The sequence below is a fragment of the Kwoniella shandongensis genome, chromosome 7, assembly GCF_008629635.2.
Source record: "Kwoniella shandongensis chromosome 7, complete sequence".
NCBI lineage: Eukaryota > Fungi > Basidiomycota > Tremellomycetes > Tremellales > Cryptococcaceae > Kwoniella > Kwoniella shandongensis.
In genome coordinates, this window is record NC_089293.1 from 1,358,524 (window position 1) to 1,378,048 (window position 19,525).

Sequence of the window (19,525 nt, forward strand, 5' to 3'; positions counted from 1 at the left end):
GTTGTCCATCAGCAATTAAATTGTTCTTGCCGTTCATTCTTCATATGTTTACGGTCGACGAGCATAAGGGATCGTCCAACACCTTTCGGGTCAGTTTTGTATCCGCAGACTGCGTTAGAAACTTTGCGAGTGATGTCACTCCAAGTCCCGTCACAGTGGCCTTCTCGCAAACTAGATCAGTCGTAGCCACTTCAGTCTCGCGAATGCTGATAAGACCGAAAAATCAATATGCATACTCCTTTCATTGTCGCTTCAAGACGAGCTTCTACCAATAGAATCGATGAGTGGGACATTCGTATCCGCCAGGGTTGTTATCCACTAAATTGATCGAGAAAGGAACAACGTCAGAATCTGTCCTAGCACGTACCCAAACACACACTGAGTGTCGACTTACAGTACTCCTGGTGATAGTCCTCGCCGGGGTACCATTTCCCTGCAGCTGCGATCTGAGTGACGATAGGTCGTCCCTTGAGACTGCAAGCAGGTAGAACGATGATCAGCTCACTTTCATCCTGACAGCAACACACCGCAAAAAGCAGACGGTACGAGGGATTTTGGGGTGGTGCAGCTATGCAGGCTGACAATACTTACTATTTCTCTTGAACTTCAGCAGTCACTTTCTTCGCAATATCCTCTTGTTCAGGTGTGTGGAAGAAAATGGCACTTCGGTATTCTGTGCATACGGGACGATGATCAGCTCAACTCAATTCAACGTATCTTAATCCCCGCCCATCCTTGCCGAAGCAGGAGACGCCGGGTAGGGAACTCCAGATATTTGGAGATGATGAGGGGGCTTCACTCACGACTACCTCTATCGGGTCCTTGTCGATCGACAGTGGTCGGATCATGAGTCCTGTAGAAGAATTCGACGAGCTCGGCATATGCTACGGAGCCGGTTTGGTATGTGAGTCGAACGGCCTCGGCGTGGCCCGTCGAGCCAGTGCAGACTTGTCTATAGGCTGTGTACGGTGATGGGAATGCAGATAAAGGGCGAAAGTTAAGGGAAATGCGGAAGATGTAGCAATATAGAATGGAGAGCAAATAGGACGTGACAGGTCAGCATTTGCGTCTAAGGCAGAACAACGATAGGGGTGAAGACGTACAAGGGTTTTCTGCGTGTCCACCTGTGTAACCTGAAATTGCTGAGAATTGAGGGAGATTACCGAAATGCTTCGAGAAGAGATGTTCTGTTCCCCACTGCGGGTGACGGATGATACGTCAGCTTGGTCCGCGGTCTACTGATACCAGCAAAAGGTCAAGCTTACGAAGCAACCTGAAGCAAATGTAGCGTGCTCCACTAAAACGATGCACCCATCCTCCATCAGCATCACACACACATAGCAAGTCAATTTGTGCCCGCTCACCGCCTTCACCAGATTTCAATTGCTCTTTCGCCTGAATGGCAGTAGGGACCGTCGGTGCCGGAGGTGCTTTCACCATATTGTGCGTTGCCGATCGAGTAGAAGAGGATGAGAAACTGGCCAAAAAGTTACGTAGAGGGAGCATATACCCTGTATTGGGGATGATCAATGCTAGCGCTAAGGTGAGTGCGATGAAGAGGGTGGTTTGAGGTCGTATTTTGGGTTAATATACTATACTCGAACTGCAAACAGAGCTGTACAGTAGATATAGATAGATAAGATGGGATCGTGTGGGTTTTGTTGGTCCAGTCGGTGGTCGGTGGTCGGTGGCGCGAGATGACGATCGCGGATTTGGTAACGATCAAAGTGGAGGTTGACTGGAATCTGTGTAAGCAAGGTCAAACGCCGAAATTGTATCCGTGTCACAATGAGCCAGATTGTTATGCACCGACAACAACCACAAGTATATGATCCACCTATGTACTTATGATCACAGATTGACAAGGGCGGTTCTGATGAAGCCATCCGTCACGCTACCAATTTTGACCGGTTGACTACATAACTACGTCTAGGTGATGGCGGATCAAAGTCCCATGATCGAGCGACGATGGCGGCGGGCATGAACCTGTCGCAGAGAACGCAAGTTGGTTAGGCAGTCCAACGCAACGACGATCTTACAATCAGGTGGAAGACAAATTCGATGTTGCCAGCATCCGGTTTGCGTCTCGCAAATGTGGTGTTGTTGTCGTAATTTTGCTACTCACCATGTCGCACAGCATACAATCCCCTTACCTTGATCCTTTGCCACGATGCTATCCCACCCATCAAACACCCCATTCATCAGCACTGTATCGTGGTATTCCACAGGAACCTGCAATTGACCCGTCTTGGCCATAAAAATATACTCACTCCGTCTCGATGTATCTACTGATCAGTTTGATGAACGGAGCGAGCTCTCTCGCGCCGCCTGGTACGGCGTATACAATCACGCTGAGAAGATCGAGTAGGGTGACAGATATAATCTTGACCTTTGACAAGTAGTCGAGAGTTGGTGGAGGCTACGACAGCCCAAAATATCAGCTTTCAGGCGCTCCCCCAGATCCTGTGGAGGGAGAAGCAAGGAACATACCATTGCAAGTTCGAAACCCCACCAATCTGGAATGACCACAACCGCCTCATCAGCATCTAGTTCTCTCAATCGATATTTACTCAGGGGCTCAGGCTTGAGAGTGCTCGCACGTACAAGTCATGACGCTCAATCTATCTTCTGGTGCTTGTACACCACTATGATCCGGTCCACCGACTTTATATATCTTCCTCTCTGCATTCAAGAGTGCTTCAAAGCCCATTCTGAGAGTATCAGAGCTTGGTAGAGCACCTGCCAGTGGACGATGGAGAGAAAGTGCAGAAGGAGGTAGGAGGAGTCCGAATGGTAATAAATCTGGTTGGTCGTGTACTTGCTCGTCGTCACTGGAAGTCGATTTCGATACTTCTACCTCTACCGTGAACTTTCCCGGAGAGGTCGGGCTCGAGCTTGCTAATAGCGAGAGCAGTATTGGTAGTCTTGCAGGCTTAGCAGGAGCCTTCTTGATTGTATCGTATCTATGTCGTTCATCCTCGTACTTCTTTTTGTCCAGATCACACCTCCCTTTCTCGACTCCATGAGCGATGTAAATCATTCCCGAAGCTTGTTCTTCGATACAATCGAGACACACTGCTCGTATGGGTCCTCCACCCTCACCAATATCATTCTCCACTCGTAGCGCAATCGCCGAATTATCTGGCTCAAACATGTTCGGGCTAGGAGGAAGCTGTTTGATTTTCTGGATGACTCGATTCGCCTCTTTCGGATTCGAAAGTTGTTTCTTTAGACGATCCACGTCTTTCCCTCGTAATTGTGGAACTGCAGCATGTGCGTGTCTCGAACTACCAGCCCGAGCGGCATAGCCTTGGACTTTTGGCGGAACCCCTGTACTTTGAGGCGTCGGATCGAGAATTAATCGTTGGAGTGCTATAGCAGATTTGGTAGCTCGTCGGGTCTCCGTAGATGCTCTAGTGACCCTTGTGAAGCGTTTCCAAATCTTACCAGGTTGGGTATCTGCGGGTTGAACGCTAGATGATTCGTCGTCGAGGCGTTTGTGATGACAGCCTTGACATGAGCCACCCGCGGTGTTGGTGATAAGTGGGAAGACGGCATGAAGGGAATGTGGGATCTCAAGAGCTGCAAGGAGGCGCATCTTTCGTTCCTCGGATGCCGGTGATGTAAGAAGAATCTGAGAGCGAAATCGACGCTTGCTAACACGTTGTGTAGATTAGTAAGTCGAGTTGTCTACATGACGTGTCGATGCATTCTACGATAAATTGTGCAGACGGGACCGTGATGTTTAAGTTACTTCGTCACAAAGGTACATTTCAGCCAGCCAGTATATCTGTACACTTGTGAGACTAGCTCAAAGCATACTTTATTGCTTAGTGTTCATGAAGTGATTTTTTATCAAGTGGCGCGACAGGCAGTTTGGGGATTACAGTAGCCAATGATGAAATACTCTTAACAATCTGGAGTTGCAATGTTACGACAGCCGGCCGCTATCTATTTGCGAAAACGGAGCACACTGAGTCACAGGTGTATGCACACGAAACGCCCATTGCAAACATGGACAACTCAAAGCCTATGTTTCCGATCTCACCGTAACGATAACCCGCTCATTACAGATGAAAAATAGGCTTGACAATCAACTGATGTGACTCACGGCACGCGTTTCCGAGGCGCTGTATCGGCGTGTAGCTCTGTTCCTGCAATCTACAGCATCTCAGAGATGTGGCAAAGATGAACAAAGCAGGTTGCAACTTCAAACCGAACACTTTACATCCCAGAATACCAATTATACTATAAAACTTCTTACGCTACTTTGATTTTTCCTTTCCGACCAACCTGTTATACTTGATAAAGCAATGTCCTTCGTGTTTTCTTACCCCTTTCCTCGTTCTTCTCCCGTTACTATGTAATGGGTTCTTCTTTTCCAGTGTGCTTACAGACAATTAGCGATAGCGGCTGTCCAGCATTTACTGGAGCTGAAAGCTCATCTTCCCGCTCGCCCTGATATCCCTACTGGAAGCACCGACGTAGACTTGGAACTCTCCAGTGGGGAGTGTCCAACCTTCGATCTGAGTATTCCAGTAACTCAAATCCCTTCGTGTCAACTGATAAGTGACGGTGTTCGATTCTCCCTTTTTGAGATAAACACTTTCGAATCCTCTCAAGACCTTGACAGGTGAGTCGGCGGCAGGTGAACCGAGGTACAATTGTGGGATCTCGGTTCCGTCCACTTCACCAGAGTTGGTGATTGAGATAGTGACAAGGGCGAGACAATCGTATAGCGCTTGAGAAGAGGGTTTCTCATCTGCGTAGAGAGACGCGGTTGAGGGCTGGACGGAAAGGTCGGAGTAGCTGAACGTAGTGTATGACAAGCCTGTGTATTAGCAGTATGGTGCACAAATCAGCAATGACTAGATTAGGAAGGAGAATACCGCTTCGACTCACCGAAACCGAATTCGAAAGCGGGCTCAATCTCGTTCTTGTCAAACCACCTGTAGTCGATATACAAACCCTCGCTGTAGTCAATGTCCTAGACAAACAACGTATCATCAGCGTCCGACACAATGGGTGCAGTATACTTGTGGTGATACAAGCCGCCAGACTCACGGCGTAACTGGTGTTGGGCGGTCTGAGGGTTGTGTCCGCGACGGCGGGGTAGTCGGCAAGCTGATAACCGATCGTGTATGGGAGTCTGGCTGATGGGTTGACTTCTCCGTAAAGTATGTCCACAAGGGAGTTTCCTGCTTCTTGACCACCTCCACCCGGGTTGAGGATAGCAGTGATGTTTGGGTGATCAACCCAAGATGTAACGTTGAAGGGACCACAAGCACTGTAAATGACGACAGTGTCCGCACATCGGGAAGCGACGGCAAGGATAGTCTGATCTCCCTCCCAGCTTGCGGTAAGGTTCGCTCGGTCGTAACCTTCTGAACATTGGTTTCGAACGTCCACGAGACAAGTCGCGTTGAGAGCATCGGCAGCGGCAGCGTATGTGGCTTGCCTGGTATGGTTGAAGTTGTCGAAGTAACCGAATACTTGACTCTGGTCCTTTCGTGCTCGAGATTGGAGAGCCTCGAAAGGTGTGATCAGGTACGGGAGGTTGGCATATGAAGATCCTTGACCACCAGGGAATGTACCTTTGTCGTCATCGATTCCGAAAGAGAATCCTCCAGGTCTTGGGAAACCGTAAAGATCGACAGCTAGGTGGATTAGTGGTAAGCTGCGGTGCCTTCGATTTCTGACCGACAATCACTCACATGCTGCTTGACCGAATACGTAAAGGCTAAACACGAAGTCAAATTTTGTTTGCACTGTGTGGGTTGGGTCCAACGCCAAAAAAAGAAACACTCACTACTTGACGTTCTTGAGAGGAAGAGTATTGTTCTCGTTCTTGAGCAGGATGGTGGACTTGGCACCCAATTCTCGGATGAGCTCGTTGTGCTCTTTACTCAACACGTTTGCAGTGGTCTCAAGTAATGGGTAATCCTGGTCTTGACCAAGCTTGTACCATGATGCGACGATACGGGTGGCCATGTCATCGAGTCGAGATTGGGGGACGGTCCCGTTGGCAAGGGCTCGACTGAGAGCACTGTTGGGACCAAAAGGAGCTAGAGAAGCGATTCATGCAATCAGCACGATTATCGACGAGACATAACCCAGTCACAACGAATATAAGACTCACCTTGTCCAAAGATCTGAGTATCGTTGAAAGGATAAGCGGTGAAACCGATCACGGTATCGCACCCAGCATTTGCAGAACGACCCTCTTCGTTGATGATGATCGATCCGAAATCGGACATGACGAATCCTTGGAAGTTGAGTTCCTCATGCAACCATTTGCCAAGGGTCTGTTCGTTGTTACACGCGTGGACACCGTTGATGGCGTTGTAAGCGCACATGGCGGACACAACACCGGCATGAACGGCATCCTGGAACGGCCAGATGTAGAGCTCGTGAGCTGTTCGGTCGTCGACCAAGACGTTGGTGTAGTGTCGACCTGATTCCTGCTCGTTGTTGATGTAGTGTCGCATCAAAGCCATCACTCCATTGGCTTGTACACTGAGTCCAATTCAAAAACATCAGCTTAGTTATCTATATTGGGTGTACTTCGCTACATACCCTTTGACGTGCTGTTCAGCAGCCTGGCCTGCGAGGTATGGGTCTGCTCCGTAGTCTAAACCAAAGTTGAGATGTAAGTGTCCACTACCTCGGCAACCTCTAACAACATCTCACTCACATTCGAAGCCACGTCCAGCTTCTGGCACACGCATGAGGTTGACACCAGGACCGAATTGTACGTTGATACCTTTGCCTCGTGCTTCCTCACCGATGGCGGCGGCTCTGCGGTAAAGCAAGCCTCGATCAAAACTGGCCGCACCTACGGCGGACAAGTTGATTGTCAGCGTACAGTACGACAGTATCGTTACCTTTGTGGTACACCCGGACTGACCATTCAACGCCATGTCGAAAGCTGAGGCGAAGGGCAAACCTCTGATTCCTTCGGAACCATCTGCATAGTACAATCCGGTATATCCGAGTCGCGGGACAGCCCCGACTCGAGGAGCTTGCAATTGTTGAGTGGTATTGAGTTTCTCCTCGAAAGTCATCTGCGCCACCAATTCTGCAAGTGCAGGTACGCAAGTGCCACATTAGCGTTTTCTTTGTCGGACCTCTCTCGCAGGTACGCACCTTTGGCTTTGTAGAACGCATCTGCCCAACCGTCAGATCCATCAGCGGCTGGAATCACATATTGAGCATGAGCATGAGGCAGAACCAGAACGGTCGCCGCCAGCAACGTCTTGAGAAGCATTGTGTCTGGATGGTACTTGTCGAAAGTTCAAAGTAGGGCTCGGTTGGGGCTTTCAACAATATTGCGGGGTGCCACAATTCTTCATTTTATACAAACACAACCGTACGTTATCGGTCGATATTGTGCAGTCTTGTCATTGCTTGCAATAGTGACGATGGAGCAGGGATTAACATTGCACCGAATGAAGCCTAGTCCACGGGAGTGAAACATTCCCCATATGGAGCAATGGGACGAGTTAATTTGGTTCCATTTTGGAGGATCGACCTCGGTGAACAGCGATCTTCAACCATGTACACTAGTAGGTGGATATCATTAGGATGGCAGGTCCGAGATATAACATCATCGGGACGACGGCCATCCCTCGTACGGTATACCAGGGCGCATTGGCGAACTGCGGCTTAACGTACAGCGAAAGCTGTAGCTGTGTGGCACCTCGTTCAATACACATCCCGAATGCTGTAGTAGTAGTTGTTGGGTAGAAGAGCATCTCCAAGGTCCGATCAACGGAGATGCCAAGGGATTTCGATATCGGATATGATCAGCAGAGCAGTCTTCTCCATGATGATTGCTACACTGGGCAAGGGTAGGGCATAATGTCATACCGACTTTGAGACAGTCACCTCTCGAAATCACATGTCCGGAGGATGCTGCGAGAGTAGGCACCAGTCTAAGATATGGCATGCGGACATTTGCCGGCGGTAGAGCGGTTACTCACGGGCTTTTCTTGGTCCTTTTCCAAGGTTCTTGGTTCTCGGGACGATGTCCATTCTGCAAATCAGGCTGATCATCCGATCCACTTCCACGCACACATACATATAGAGGTGATGTAGTCCGACTCGAACTCATATCCGAGAATCAACCGGTGAGTCACCCTTCACATCATCACATCATCACATCAGCTGATCACGCTTGCTATTGTCCGACTTTGACTCGCATCCGAAGATCAACCGGTGTGGTTGGCCGAAAGCGAGGTGATTCTTTTCGGGCCAAGTCATCATACATAACGAGATAGATTGAGTCACAGAATCGGTACAATTGTTCGTCCGAGAGAAAGACACTGCACACTTGTTATCGTTTGCTGAGGCAAAGAGCACATGATGCATACGGCAACCTAGCGCGAGAATGATCGTTTGCGGCTTGAGCGGCAACTGCGGACAAAAATCTCGGCATCATCTCGAGATTGGGGTGATAAACGTTTACAGCACGATTACGACAATTTACTTTATCAGTGGCTTGGTGGATACCCTACGATCTCGTTATGTCTGAATAGCCGGAACTTGAGCGGCCGCAAGGACGCTGTTGGCATTCACAAACTGAAGCGATTGAGTGGCTTCCACGATCCGTCTTGATCGGAAGCCAATGGTGGGTACTCCTGCTCTTCCCCATACAGTATGTTACGGGATCTGTTCCGAAAGCTGTTCACGGCTAACACTAATGAGCATGACAAGAAAGGCAGCTAGTAAACACTGGTGAAGAAAATCCGACAAGTTGCATATCGTGCTACCTAAAGTGGCATATCAAACTACTGTGGCAAACCTGAAACTACAGAACTAAGACATGTCCTATCAAAACCCATCCCGTAGCGAATACTTGGCTAAAAAAACTTGATTTGTTGAATGAATAAAATGTTTTGCTCATTCCATGTCTCCGGAACACGATTAACGACGAGCCTTTTCGGCCTCGACGACTCGTTGAAGGGAGGTCTGGGTCTTGTGGAACCTCCAAGGCTTGACCTTGTTCTCGAAGAGCTCGTCGAGCTCAGCGGAAGTACGGCTGAAAATAACAAGAACAGTGCATGTCAGCGTTGTAATCTATTACTTATATGGCGCAAACGGCAACTCACCCAGTAGTTTCCGGAATGATGAACCAAGACCCAACGGCGAAGGGGATACCGATACCAGCGTAGAAGAAGGCTGTCTTAAGACCCCAGTTCCACTCGTTTGCGTTGAGCATGTAAGGGACAAGAACGTTCATGATGACACCCATGACACAACTGAGAGCGGCGGCGAAACCAGCTGTGTGGGGTCGAAGTCGTTGAGAGGAGATTTCACCAACGTAACCCCATCCGGTAGAACCAGAGCATTGAAGACCGACAACTGGTTAAAGTGGACACTGAGCTCAGCGAAAGATGATCGTGATCACGGCGGGATGGGAGTGCAACTCACTGTAAATACAAGAGAAGAAGACAAGCAAAGACTTGGTGGCCTTGTTTGCGGGGACGACACCCAAAATACCGATCAAAACGATGGAGAAACCCATTGTGCTGAGACCGCCACAACAGAGGTTTCGTCGACCGAATCTGTCAACAGTGACGACAACGATGAGGATGACCACGAGTTGAATACCGTTGGTGATACAGGTGATTGAGAAGGGATCGGCGAAACCAACAGACGAAAAGAAGTAAGAGCTGTAGGTGTAGAACTACAGGAGCGTTAGTACCACCTCAAAGGAGTAATATTTGTCAAGAGAATACTCACAAGAGTAAGACCCAAGAGCTGTTGACTGAAAAGCGCCCAGGTGGACACAATGGTTCGGAAACCGTCGGTACCTCGGAAGATGCTAGTCCACGATGTCCTGCCAAGCTGCACTGCAACCTCCTTCTCGTGCTCGATACCTCGGACAATAGTTTCGTAGTGAGCGTCGGTGTCGAATCCATCAACTCCGCGGTAGATGAATTGCAAAGCCTTCTTTCCCTTCACCTCATTGCCTCGGCTGGCGTACCATGCGGGAGACTCGGGAAGGAGGATGTAAATGACCAGCATGAGTCCGATGTGGCCCCACTGGGTGTAGATAGGAGTTCGGTAGTTGAGAGGCTGGGTCTTGTACATGATCTGGAGAGCGATAGGTGCGAAGAAACTGCCGACACTAAACCAGAAGTTGTACAGTACTAAGAGCATACCACGGATTCGGGGAGGAGAGATTTCGGAAACGTAGGTCGGAGTGATGAATTGAAGCGAACCAACTCCGATACCCGAGAAGAGCTTGGCGACAAACCAGACTTGCCATTGTCGAGCGAGGGTCTCGCAGAGCACACTGGCAGCGAGGATAGCCCAAAGAAGGTACATGGCAGGCTTTCGGCCGAATCTAGCAGCAATACTGTGGCACAACTAGTCAGCGGACGTCCAGGCAAGACCAACGCAACAAGTTGAAAACTTACAAAGGAAGTGTGGTCATACCGATGATCTGTCCCACAGACTGGATCGTACCAATTGCGGTAAGGACAGGGGCAGAGAGAATTCTCTTTCCCGTGGCGTCAAAGGTTGTACCGAATTGCTCAACGAAACCTGCGTTGGCGATGATGTTTCCGTTCATACCGACTATATGACATCCATACGTCAGTACTCATTAGGCTACACAAAGATCGAAGACTCACTTTGGTAACCGTCTGTGGCGGCGGCGAAAGTGGCAGCAAAGCAAACCGCAAAGGCCATCTTGAAATGTTTGATAGTCCCGATGATCGAGAGGTTTTCATAACCAGAGGCGATCTGACCCTTGGCGGCTGCCTCGCTGACTGCGGTGTTCTCATTGTGACCACCTTCGTGGTGGTCATAGTTAATCTTGTCGTCCTCGAGATAAGTAGTCATCTTGCTTCGGTATGAGGGATACAAACAAAGTGAAGATGTTGATGAAGAAAGATAAAATCGTGGAGAGAGGGGGCTCCTTGAGCTTATTTATGGAGTACCCCACGGGTGGGCGTAATGATCGACAGTCTTAAAGCGGCATCTGCTTGGCGGTGTCTTTACACCGGTCTAGCGAAGGGGTAGCAAAGATCGGCCGGAGCAGGAGACCTGTCATTCATGTCTAGACGGAATATACATGTACCGTTCCTTTACGAAGAGCCAAGGATCGCTTAAACTAGATTGCAGCATAGTCAAAATGGAGAAAACAAAAATATACAGCAGCTGAGGCTTCAGAACGCATTTAGAGCTGCCATACGAGAGAAGGTACAGTACATACGGTATCCACCTCCACCGGTAAGAACGGCGTGCGGTGGGTGCGATAACGGCTCTGTGATGTAACCGATTTACGCAAAAGGTACAGTTACCACTCGTGTCTTGACGTTAATCTTATGTTGATCGGTGACTGTTTTGATACAACTCGTTCCAGACCTCTCGTCATTATGTGTTTGATTCCGGAAAACCGCAGTCACATCACATGCTAAGAACAGCTGTTCGGCAATTCGTGTCGGTGCGATGATGTAGCGAGATTAGACAAGATACGTTCCTGCAATCGACCGGTCCCACTCAATCTATCAACATTTCAGGCGAATCAAAGATATCAATGTTGTTCTTTCACTGTCAACCCTCAACACCGCGAAATCGCCTGACCAGAACACCATGTCCTCAGTTACGATATCACGGGTTCAGTGTGAACATTATCAAAACCCGCTCGGCATCGAGGAGCGGGAACCGAGATTGAGCTGGAAGTTTCAAGGCGATGTTAGCGATTGGATCCAATCAGCATACGAGTTGCGAATAGTCAGGCAACCAATCGGAGAAGAACAGAAGGCCGAAGAGACCTATCGAATCGAATCCAGTCAGTCCGTCCTGGTACAATGGCCCTCAAGTCCCCTCCAGAGTCAAGAGTCAGCTCACATCCAAGTAAGGAGCTACGATCAGCAAAACTCACCGACAGCCTGGAGTGACATCGACATCGAGGCCGGCTTGGATCCTCAAGATTGGAATGCTGTACCCGTCACTTGCGAGAAGCAGGATGCTGCGAGGCCGAGAAAACCCTTCCGAACTCGAGGAGTATTCGAAGCGCCTGCCAAGTTCAGCAAGGCTCGTCTGTACATTACTGCTTTGGGCTTGTACGAAGCAGAGTTGAATGGTAAACGGATCGGAGACGAGTATCTCGCTCCTGGTTGGACCTCTTATCACCATCACCTTGTGTACCGAACCTTTGACGTCTCAGAAACCATCAAATCAGGTCAGGAGAACATCATCGGTGCCTGGGTAGGGGAAGGATGGTATGCTGGACGATTGGCTTTCCGAGGCGGAAAGAGAAACAACTACGGTGAACGACCTGCACTCATCGCACAGGTTGTGATCGATGGAAAGGTCGTGGCAGCTACAGGACCGGAGTGGGAATGGAAATACGGAGCAATTGTCAACTCGGAAATCCAGAACGGCGAAATTTTCGACTCAAATCTACAAGACGACTGGACCGACAACAGAAGTGAAGATGACTGGCAACGAGCTGAAACTCTTTCGACACCTCAAGCACAGCTCCAGGCAAGTCAATCGCCCCCCGTGAGAGAGGTCGATCGCATAACTCCCATCGAGATCATCACCACGCCTTCCGGTAAGACCGTCATCGACTTCGGACAAAACTTCGCTGGTATCGTGCGCATCCTGTCAGAACCTCCTTCGAGCGGCGAGCTCATCATACGACACGCCGAGGTACTCGAACATGGAGAATTGGGTGTACGACCCCTTCGTCATGCTAAAGCTACCGAGCGAATCATCCTTGGTGGTAAGGTCGCCGGGTATGAGCCGAAATTTACATCTCATGGTTTCCGATACATCGAGATCACAGGATGGCCGGATGTCAAGCTCACTGATGTCGCCGGTATCGTCACACATTCGGCTATGGAACGGACCGGTCATTTCACTTGCTCACATCCGTTGATCAACAAACTGCATCAAAACGTCGTCTGGAGTACCATTGGCAATACCATCTCTATACCCACCGACTGCCCTCAACGTGATGAACGGCTGGGTTGGACAGGTGATATCCAGGTTTTCTCGCCAACCTTCAACTACCTTTTTGACTCCAGCGGTTTCCTCAAGAGCTGGCTCAAAGACGTTTATGTCGATCAGCTTAACCTTGACGGAAACGTTCCAGTGACGGTACCCGATATCCTGGACGACTTCCACAACCAGCGATTCGCTGTTTGGGGTGACGTGACTGTTCTCACTCCATTGGACCATTACACCGCGTTCGGAGACATCGATATCTTGAAGGAACAGTACGCATCGGGAGCGCTTTGGCTCGAGAAAGGTGTGGTTCGCGCTTCGACTGGTCTCTGGAATCCCGATCAATACCAGCTCAGTGACTGGTTGGCTCCCAAAGCTCCTCCTGATGCTCCTGGTGACGCACCGACAGACACTATGTTGGTCGCCGACGCGTATCTCATCCATACCACTCGAACTCTCTCGCGCATCGCTGCCATCATCGGTAAAGAGGAGGATGCCAAGATGTACGCCGAACAAGTTACTTCGATGACAGAAGCCTTCTATGCGGAATACATCACGCCCAACGGTCGTGCTCTTTCCGACACTCAGACCGCCCTAGCATTACTCCTACAGTTCGACATCCTTCCAGAATCACCTTCTCGTGACTACCCAGCCGGATGGGCTTCACGACTATCAACATTGGTGGAAAAGGACAACTGGAAGGTCGCGACCGGATTCGCTGGAACTCCCATCATCTTACATGCACTTGCCAAAGCCGATCTTCTCCATCACGCTTATCGAATGCTTCAAGCTCGCGACTGTCCGTCGTGGTTGTCACCAGTTTTGTTGGGAGCCACCACGATTTGGGAGAGGTGGGATTCGATGCTTGCAGACGGGACGATCAACCCTGGTGAGATGACCAGTTTCAATCATTACGCTCTTGGATCCGTCGCGTCCTTCCTTCACTCTGTGGTTGGTGGACTCTCACCCGTGGCACCTGGATGGAAAGAGATCTCAATTCAACCACGACCTGGTGGAACCATAACTTCAGCTTCGACAAGCTTTCAATCCCCTTACGGTCTCGTCTCGTGCGAATGGAAGATCCAAGGTGATAAACTCGAGGTAGACGTTCAGGTCCCACCAAACACGACGGCAAAAGTCGTTCTACCAGGAGTATCAGAAGAAATTGGGAGCGGGAAGAGACACTACTCTGTATCATGGGAGAAGGACCCCCGTTTCCCTCCGAAGGGGACCGAGACGGCGTATGGCGCTACCCCAAGTGAGAACTGGGAGCCTTAAGCTACGTTTGCATTGCAGAGCCATTGTTGAGAAGTGGTTCAAAAGTAGCTGTAGACCCGATGTATTGGTAGAATATCCGCACATACGAGAGCAATGACCACTGTATGCATGTGATAGTGGACCGTCATCATCAAATAAACGTGGCATATTACTCGACAGACGGGAGCAAATGGATCAAAGTGTTGTTATTGTCAACAGTGAGCGGCGACACGCGACTGCTGATTCCTGTTCTGCTCAAAACACAACTTTACGCGACGAGGAGGAGAAAACATCATCAACTCTTACAAGCTACTTAAGCACTGGATAACCTTTTTGTAGATCTTATACCCTCATTCACCGCCGCCAAGATCCACTGGACGGCTGTAACACGTGTAGCAACTCAAAGAGCATCCGACTCTCACCCGCAACAACTGACAAAGACCTCCAGTTTACCCTCGAGGTCTTGTTGACACAATGAGAATAGAGGAGCTCATCCTTGACGGTGAGTCTTGAGGATCTTCTACGGGCTGTTAGACCGCAGCTAAGATGGGCGATGCATAGGCTTCAAGTCGTACCCCGTCCGAACCACAGTTTCAGGATTCGACGAATCCTTCAATGCTATCACAGGTCTGAACGGTTCGGGAAAATCAAATATCCTCGATGCGATATGTTTTGTGTTGGGTATCACAAACATGCAGTCGGTGAGCTACTCTTCTGCTCTGTACACAAGGCTCATCGCACGACAGCACCGAAAGCTGACATGATCCGCTTCAAACAGGTTCGAGCGAATAACTTGATGGACCTGATTTACAAGCGGTGAGTAGAACCACAAACGGACATATACAGTCAAGCCTACCGTGTCTGTGGTGCTGACAGGTTCTTCGTAGTGGACAAGCAGGCGTGACGAAAGCCTCAGTCACCATCGTCTTCAACAACCAGGATCGATCAAAATCACCGCTGGGTTTCGAGAATACTCCTCAAATCACCGTCACTCGACAAGTAAGTGTCATGAAAATTATCTGCCAAATTCGCCCGACTAACATGTTTGTTCGTGCAAAGATCGCCGTCGGAAACGTCTCCAAATATCTTCTCAACGGACACAAGTCCACGCTCCAAGCTCTTCAAAATCTCTTTCAGTCCGTCCAGCTCAATATCAATAACCCCAATTTCCTCATCATGCAAGGCAAGATCACAAAAGTTTTGAACATGAAGCCTGCAGAGATCCTGGGCATGGTGGAGGAAGCTGCTGGAACGAGGATGTTCGAAGAGAGGAAGGACAAGGCGATGAAGACAATGACAAAGAAGGACAAAAAGGTTGAGGAAATCGAAAGTGTGAGTTACATGACTTACTAGCTGGAAGAGCGCAGACTGATTTAATACATGATGATACAGTTACTGAAGGAGGAGATTGACCCGAAGTTGGAAAAACTAAGAGCCGAAAAGCGGTCATATCTCGAATACCAAAAGGCGACATCTGAGCTGGAACGTCTGACACGTCTCGTCAAGGCGTACGAGTGGACACTGGCGGTGGAAAAGGCGGACAAAGCTGCAGAAAGCCTAAAGAAGAAGAAGAGAGATATCGATGTAGCAAAGGAAGATGTCGCTCGAGGCGGTAGGGAATGTCAGGGTATGGAGAAGGAGTTGGCTGAGATCCACAAGAAGCGGGAAAAGGTGAGTTGAACAATAAAACGTTCAGCTTTCAGTGCACTGACGACGGACGGCGCAGGAAATGGCCAAAGGAGGCAAGGTACAAGGTTTGACAGACGCAGTCAACACTCTCGAGAGAGAGTTGGTCAAGGTCAAAACCCAGATCGAGATCAAGGAAGGTACACTGAAAGACGATGTGAAGCGTGTGGACACCGCAAAGAGCGCGGTGAAAGAGGTGAGTTTCTCCCTTGACCTCAGACCACACTATTGGCTGAACAGTCTCCTATGTGTAGCTTGCCAAATCCTTGGATGATAAACGATCTCAAACAACCAAAGAAACAGCCGCTTTCAGTGACTTGAAATCCGCCTATGACGCCGGTCAAGCAGAGCTCGCCAAGCTTGAAGAACTCCTCTCTTCCCTTATTACCGGTTTATCGTCGAACAAGAATGACGACGAAGGTGCAGGTGGTTATCTTGGTCAACTGGCAGAAGCCAAAGCGCGTCTCGCGGCTGCAGGGACGGAAGCAGAGCAAGCGAAAGTCAAGATCGGACTAGCGGAGAAGGAGTTGAAGGAGAAGGAGCCCAGAGCGAAGAAGGCAAAGAAGGAAGGGGAAGGTCTGATCAAAGAACTGGCATCGAAGCGGGCTGCCGTTGAGAAACTCAAGAAACAGGTGGAGAGCGCTGGTTGGGACGAGGGTCAAGAAAGCGAACTCATGGAGACGCAAGCAAAGCACCAATCTAGAATCACTGAGCTGTTAGAAGTGAGTCTAAACCTGAACATCGAAGCGCCGGTGGACATGCTGACGGTATACACAAAAAACCAGAAACGGGATGTCCTCAAATCTCGTCTAGCTGCAATCGATTTCTCATACTCTGATCCCGAGCCCAACTTCGACCGTGGGAAGGTGAAGGGTCTCGTAGCAACATTGATCGATCTTGATCAAGCCAATTTCAAGAGCTCCACCGCTCTGGAGATCTGCGCAGGTGGAAAGCTGTACAATGTGGTGGTCCAGGATGAGAAGGTTGGCTCTCAACTGCTCGAGAAGGGAAAACTGAGGAAGAGAGTGACCATCATTCCCCTGAACAAGATCAATGCTTTCAAGATGTCTGCCGAAGTAAGCTTGAGCTGGTCTCGCTTAGTCGTAATCCTGGCTGACATGTTGACAACAGAAATTGGCTGCAGCAAAGCAAATCGCTCCTGGCAAAGCCAACCTCGCCTTGGACCTCGTCGGTTACTCAGATGATGTCTCGGCTGCCATGGCCTACGTATTCGGTGATACCTTCATCTGTGCCGACAAACAAGCGGCGCAAGCCGTCACATTCAACAAGAACATTGGCGTAAAATCCGTAACCCTCGAAGGTGACGTCTATGACCCTTCCGGTATGCTCTCGGGTGGTGCTGCACCTAGCTCCAACGGTATACTTGTCAAGGTGCAAGAGCTGAGAGCGATCGAGCGGGAGATTGCGGAGCATAAGGTTGTGTTGCAGGAGGTTTCGCAGAAGTTGAACGGAGCGAAAAAGGTGATCGATCAGTTCAAGAAGGACAAGCGAGAGTTGGACTTGAAGGAGCATGAAGTGCGACTACTCGAGGAGCAGGTCAACGGTAGTAATGCAACCAAAGTAAGTCATTGTGTATCGTTTATCGGCGGGCTGTGCTTTCCTGACAATGTGATCTCAGATTATTGGCGAGGTTGAGGCTGCTAGAAAGACCGTCGTCGAGTTCAAAGAAGTTGTGGTACAAGCCAAGGAGAAACAGAAGCAAGCTTCGGCGGACTGCAAACGGCTGGAGAAAGAGATGGCGGATTTCAAGAACAACAAGGACTCAAAGTTGAATGAGATCAAGGCCGACATTGCGAATAAGAAGAAGGAGTTGGGGAAGAAGACGACACAAGTCAAGACCAGGCAAAAGGAGGTACAGACTGCCGAGCTCGAACTTCGTAAGTGCTCCCCAATCACTTATAAGAGTACACGCTGATGACGGCTGTAGAACAACTTGAGAGCGATCTTGAGGCTGCCAGGGCTGAAGTTGATGAAGCGATTGCTGCTCAAGTAAAGAGCAAGGTTGAGCTTCAAACTTTAAAGGAAACCTTTAAGGTGCAACAGGTCAGTCGTCTGAGCTCTTCTAGCATTGCATTCTAGTCAACTGACATATATGATTGCAGAACGATCACAAAGCAGCTGAAGCCAAGCTCAAGGCTGAACGAGCTGTCCTTGTCGCATTCGACAACGAGTTGACTGACCTGGAACATGATCTCAAAGCGAAGAAGCAGGAGATTGTGGACGCAGAGCTCGCCTTGAAGCAGCTTGACCATGATGTCGGTCTCGTCGCCAAGGAGAAGACGGCCTCTGAAGGACACAAGGAGAACTTGGAGAAGCAGTTCCCATGGATCCTGGAAGAGCATCAGTGGGTATCAGCCATCCGTGATCTGGGCCTAGCGGCGAAGCTGAACAAGTGCTGCTGCAGGTTCTTCGGTAAACCGAGCACACCGTATGACTTCAACGGCGTAAACCTTCATCAAGCCCGAGATCAGTGTAGAGAGCTCGAGGCACAGCAGAAGGGTATGGGGAGAAAGATCAACACGAAGGTCATGAACATGATTGACAAGTGAGTGGATGGCTGCAAACTTTCATAAGATAATAAACTGACAGGGCGATTTACAGTGTCGAGAAGAAAGAGCAAGCTTTGAAGAAGATGATGGCGACTGTCTTGAAGGACAAGTCGATGATTGAGGATACTATTGTCGAACTAGACCGATACAAGCGCGATGCCTTGGCCAAGACTTGGGAGAAGGTCAACGGGTAAGCGAAACTCGTACGACGAATACGCAAAGGGCAAGCTGACATTTTCTATTGTCTTTCAGCGACTTTGGTCTTATCTTTGAGGAATTGTTACCGGGAAACTTTGCGAAACTTCAGCCTCCTGAAGGTCAGGATCTTACACAGGGTCTGGAAGTCAAGGTTCGATTGGGTAGTGTTTGGAAGGCGAGCTTGACAGAGCTGAGTGGTGGACAACGGTGCGTGATCAAGTCAACTCACACAATAGACTACGGCCGTTGTCATGGCTTTCACTGACACTCGTCCTTTCGCAGATCACTCATTGCGCTCTCGCTCATCATGTCTTTACTGCAATTCAAACCCGCCCCGATGTACATTCTCGACGAAATCGACGCTGCCTTGGACTTGCAACATACACAACATATCGGCCAACTATTCCGAAACCGGTTCAAGGGCAGTCAATTCATTGTCGTCTCGCTGAAAGAAGGGTTGTTCACAAATGCGAATGTATTGTTCAAAGCAAGGTTTAGGGATGGTACAAGTGTGGTCGAGGTGAGTTCGCAATTCCTTCTTCCCTTCCATCGTCATAGCGATCTAAGCAAAGGGAAGTCCGCTGATACTAATGGGTTTTCGTCGTGGTAGAGAACGGAGAGACGGTCGAATAACGCCACACATAGCTCGGAAGATAAAGAGAACTCGCAAGAAAAGACAGCAGTTGGGGGTAAGGGGAAACGTGCAGCTGCTGCTCCGAGAGCGCCTCTCGCCGTGAGATAGACTACCCGTCGCCGCATTTGAGTTGTTCGTTGGATTGTCTCGTCTTGGGTTTTGGTGTTCGTAGATGGTCGTTGCATATGTTGTATACATACATGATAGTATGGAC

At 49.4% G+C, this 19,525-nt stretch overlaps 6 protein-coding genes across 6 annotated transcripts; 2 read left to right on the forward strand and 4 right to left on the reverse strand.

Annotated features, from left to right (window-relative positions):
• Positions 1–265: 265 nt before the first annotated feature.
• CI109_104369 (peptide-methionine (S)-S-oxide reductase) lies at positions 266–1,506 on the reverse strand (the record flags this gene model as incomplete). Its single annotated transcript, XM_065967484.1, has 7 exons — positions 266–318; positions 395–474; positions 592–673; positions 804–959; positions 1,104–1,197; positions 1,266–1,297; positions 1,365–1,506. The coding sequence occupies 7 exons, from the start codon at positions 1,504–1,506 to the stop codon at positions 266–268; spliced, it is 639 nt and encodes a 212-aa protein (XP_065823556.1).
• A 383-nt stretch (positions 1,507–1,889) lies between these two features.
• Positions 1,890–3,772, reverse strand: CI109_104370 (uncharacterized protein; the record flags this gene model as incomplete). The annotated part of the gene is made up of 5 exons (XM_032005383.2): positions 1,890–1,986; positions 2,271–2,419; positions 2,491–2,516; positions 2,605–3,634; positions 3,755–3,772. The coding sequence occupies 5 exons, from the start codon at positions 3,770–3,772 to the stop codon at positions 1,890–1,892; spliced, it is 1,320 nt and encodes a 439-aa protein (XP_031860344.2).
• Positions 3,773–4,424: 652 nt separating this feature from the next.
• CI109_104371 (uncharacterized protein) lies at positions 4,425–7,267 on the reverse strand (the record flags this gene model as incomplete). The annotated part of the gene is made up of 10 exons (XM_032005382.1): positions 4,425–4,831; positions 4,903–4,987; positions 5,065–5,657; positions 5,715–5,740; positions 5,810–6,065; positions 6,140–6,516; positions 6,577–6,631; positions 6,695–6,835; positions 6,908–7,078; positions 7,147–7,267. 10 exons carry the CDS (start codon positions 7,265–7,267, stop codon positions 4,425–4,427), a joined length of 2,232 nt encoding a protein of 743 aa, XP_031860343.1.
• A 1,658-nt stretch (positions 7,268–8,925) lies between these two features.
• Positions 8,926–10,851, reverse strand: CI109_104372 (uncharacterized protein; the record flags this gene model as incomplete). Its single annotated transcript, XM_032005381.1, has 6 exons — positions 8,926–9,040; positions 9,111–9,363; positions 9,433–9,688; positions 9,745–10,363; positions 10,425–10,584; positions 10,641–10,851. 6 exons carry the CDS (start codon positions 10,849–10,851, stop codon positions 8,926–8,928), a joined length of 1,614 nt encoding a protein of 537 aa, XP_031860342.1.
• A 753-nt stretch (positions 10,852–11,604) lies between these two features.
• CI109_104373 (uncharacterized protein) lies at positions 11,605–14,244 on the forward strand (the record flags this gene model as incomplete). The annotated part of the gene is made up of 1 exon (XM_032005380.1): positions 11,605–14,244. One exon carries the CDS (start codon positions 11,605–11,607, stop codon positions 14,242–14,244), a length of 2,640 nt encoding a protein of 879 aa, XP_031860341.1.
• A 453-nt stretch (positions 14,245–14,697) lies between these two features.
• CI109_104374 (uncharacterized protein) lies at positions 14,698–19,419 on the forward strand (the record flags this gene model as incomplete). Its single annotated transcript, XM_032005379.1, has 18 exons — positions 14,698–14,725; positions 14,785–14,924; positions 15,002–15,039; positions 15,111–15,222; positions 15,283–15,555; positions 15,616–15,894; positions 15,950–16,105; positions 16,164–16,631; positions 16,695–16,985; positions 17,041–17,490; positions 17,549–17,807; positions 17,858–17,973; positions 18,033–18,274; positions 18,335–18,475; positions 18,532–18,669; positions 18,732–18,884; positions 18,960–19,197; positions 19,288–19,419. The coding sequence occupies 18 exons, from the start codon at positions 14,698–14,700 to the stop codon at positions 19,417–19,419; spliced, it is 3,654 nt and encodes a 1,217-aa protein (XP_031860340.1).
• Between the last annotated feature and the right edge of the window lie 106 nt (positions 19,420–19,525).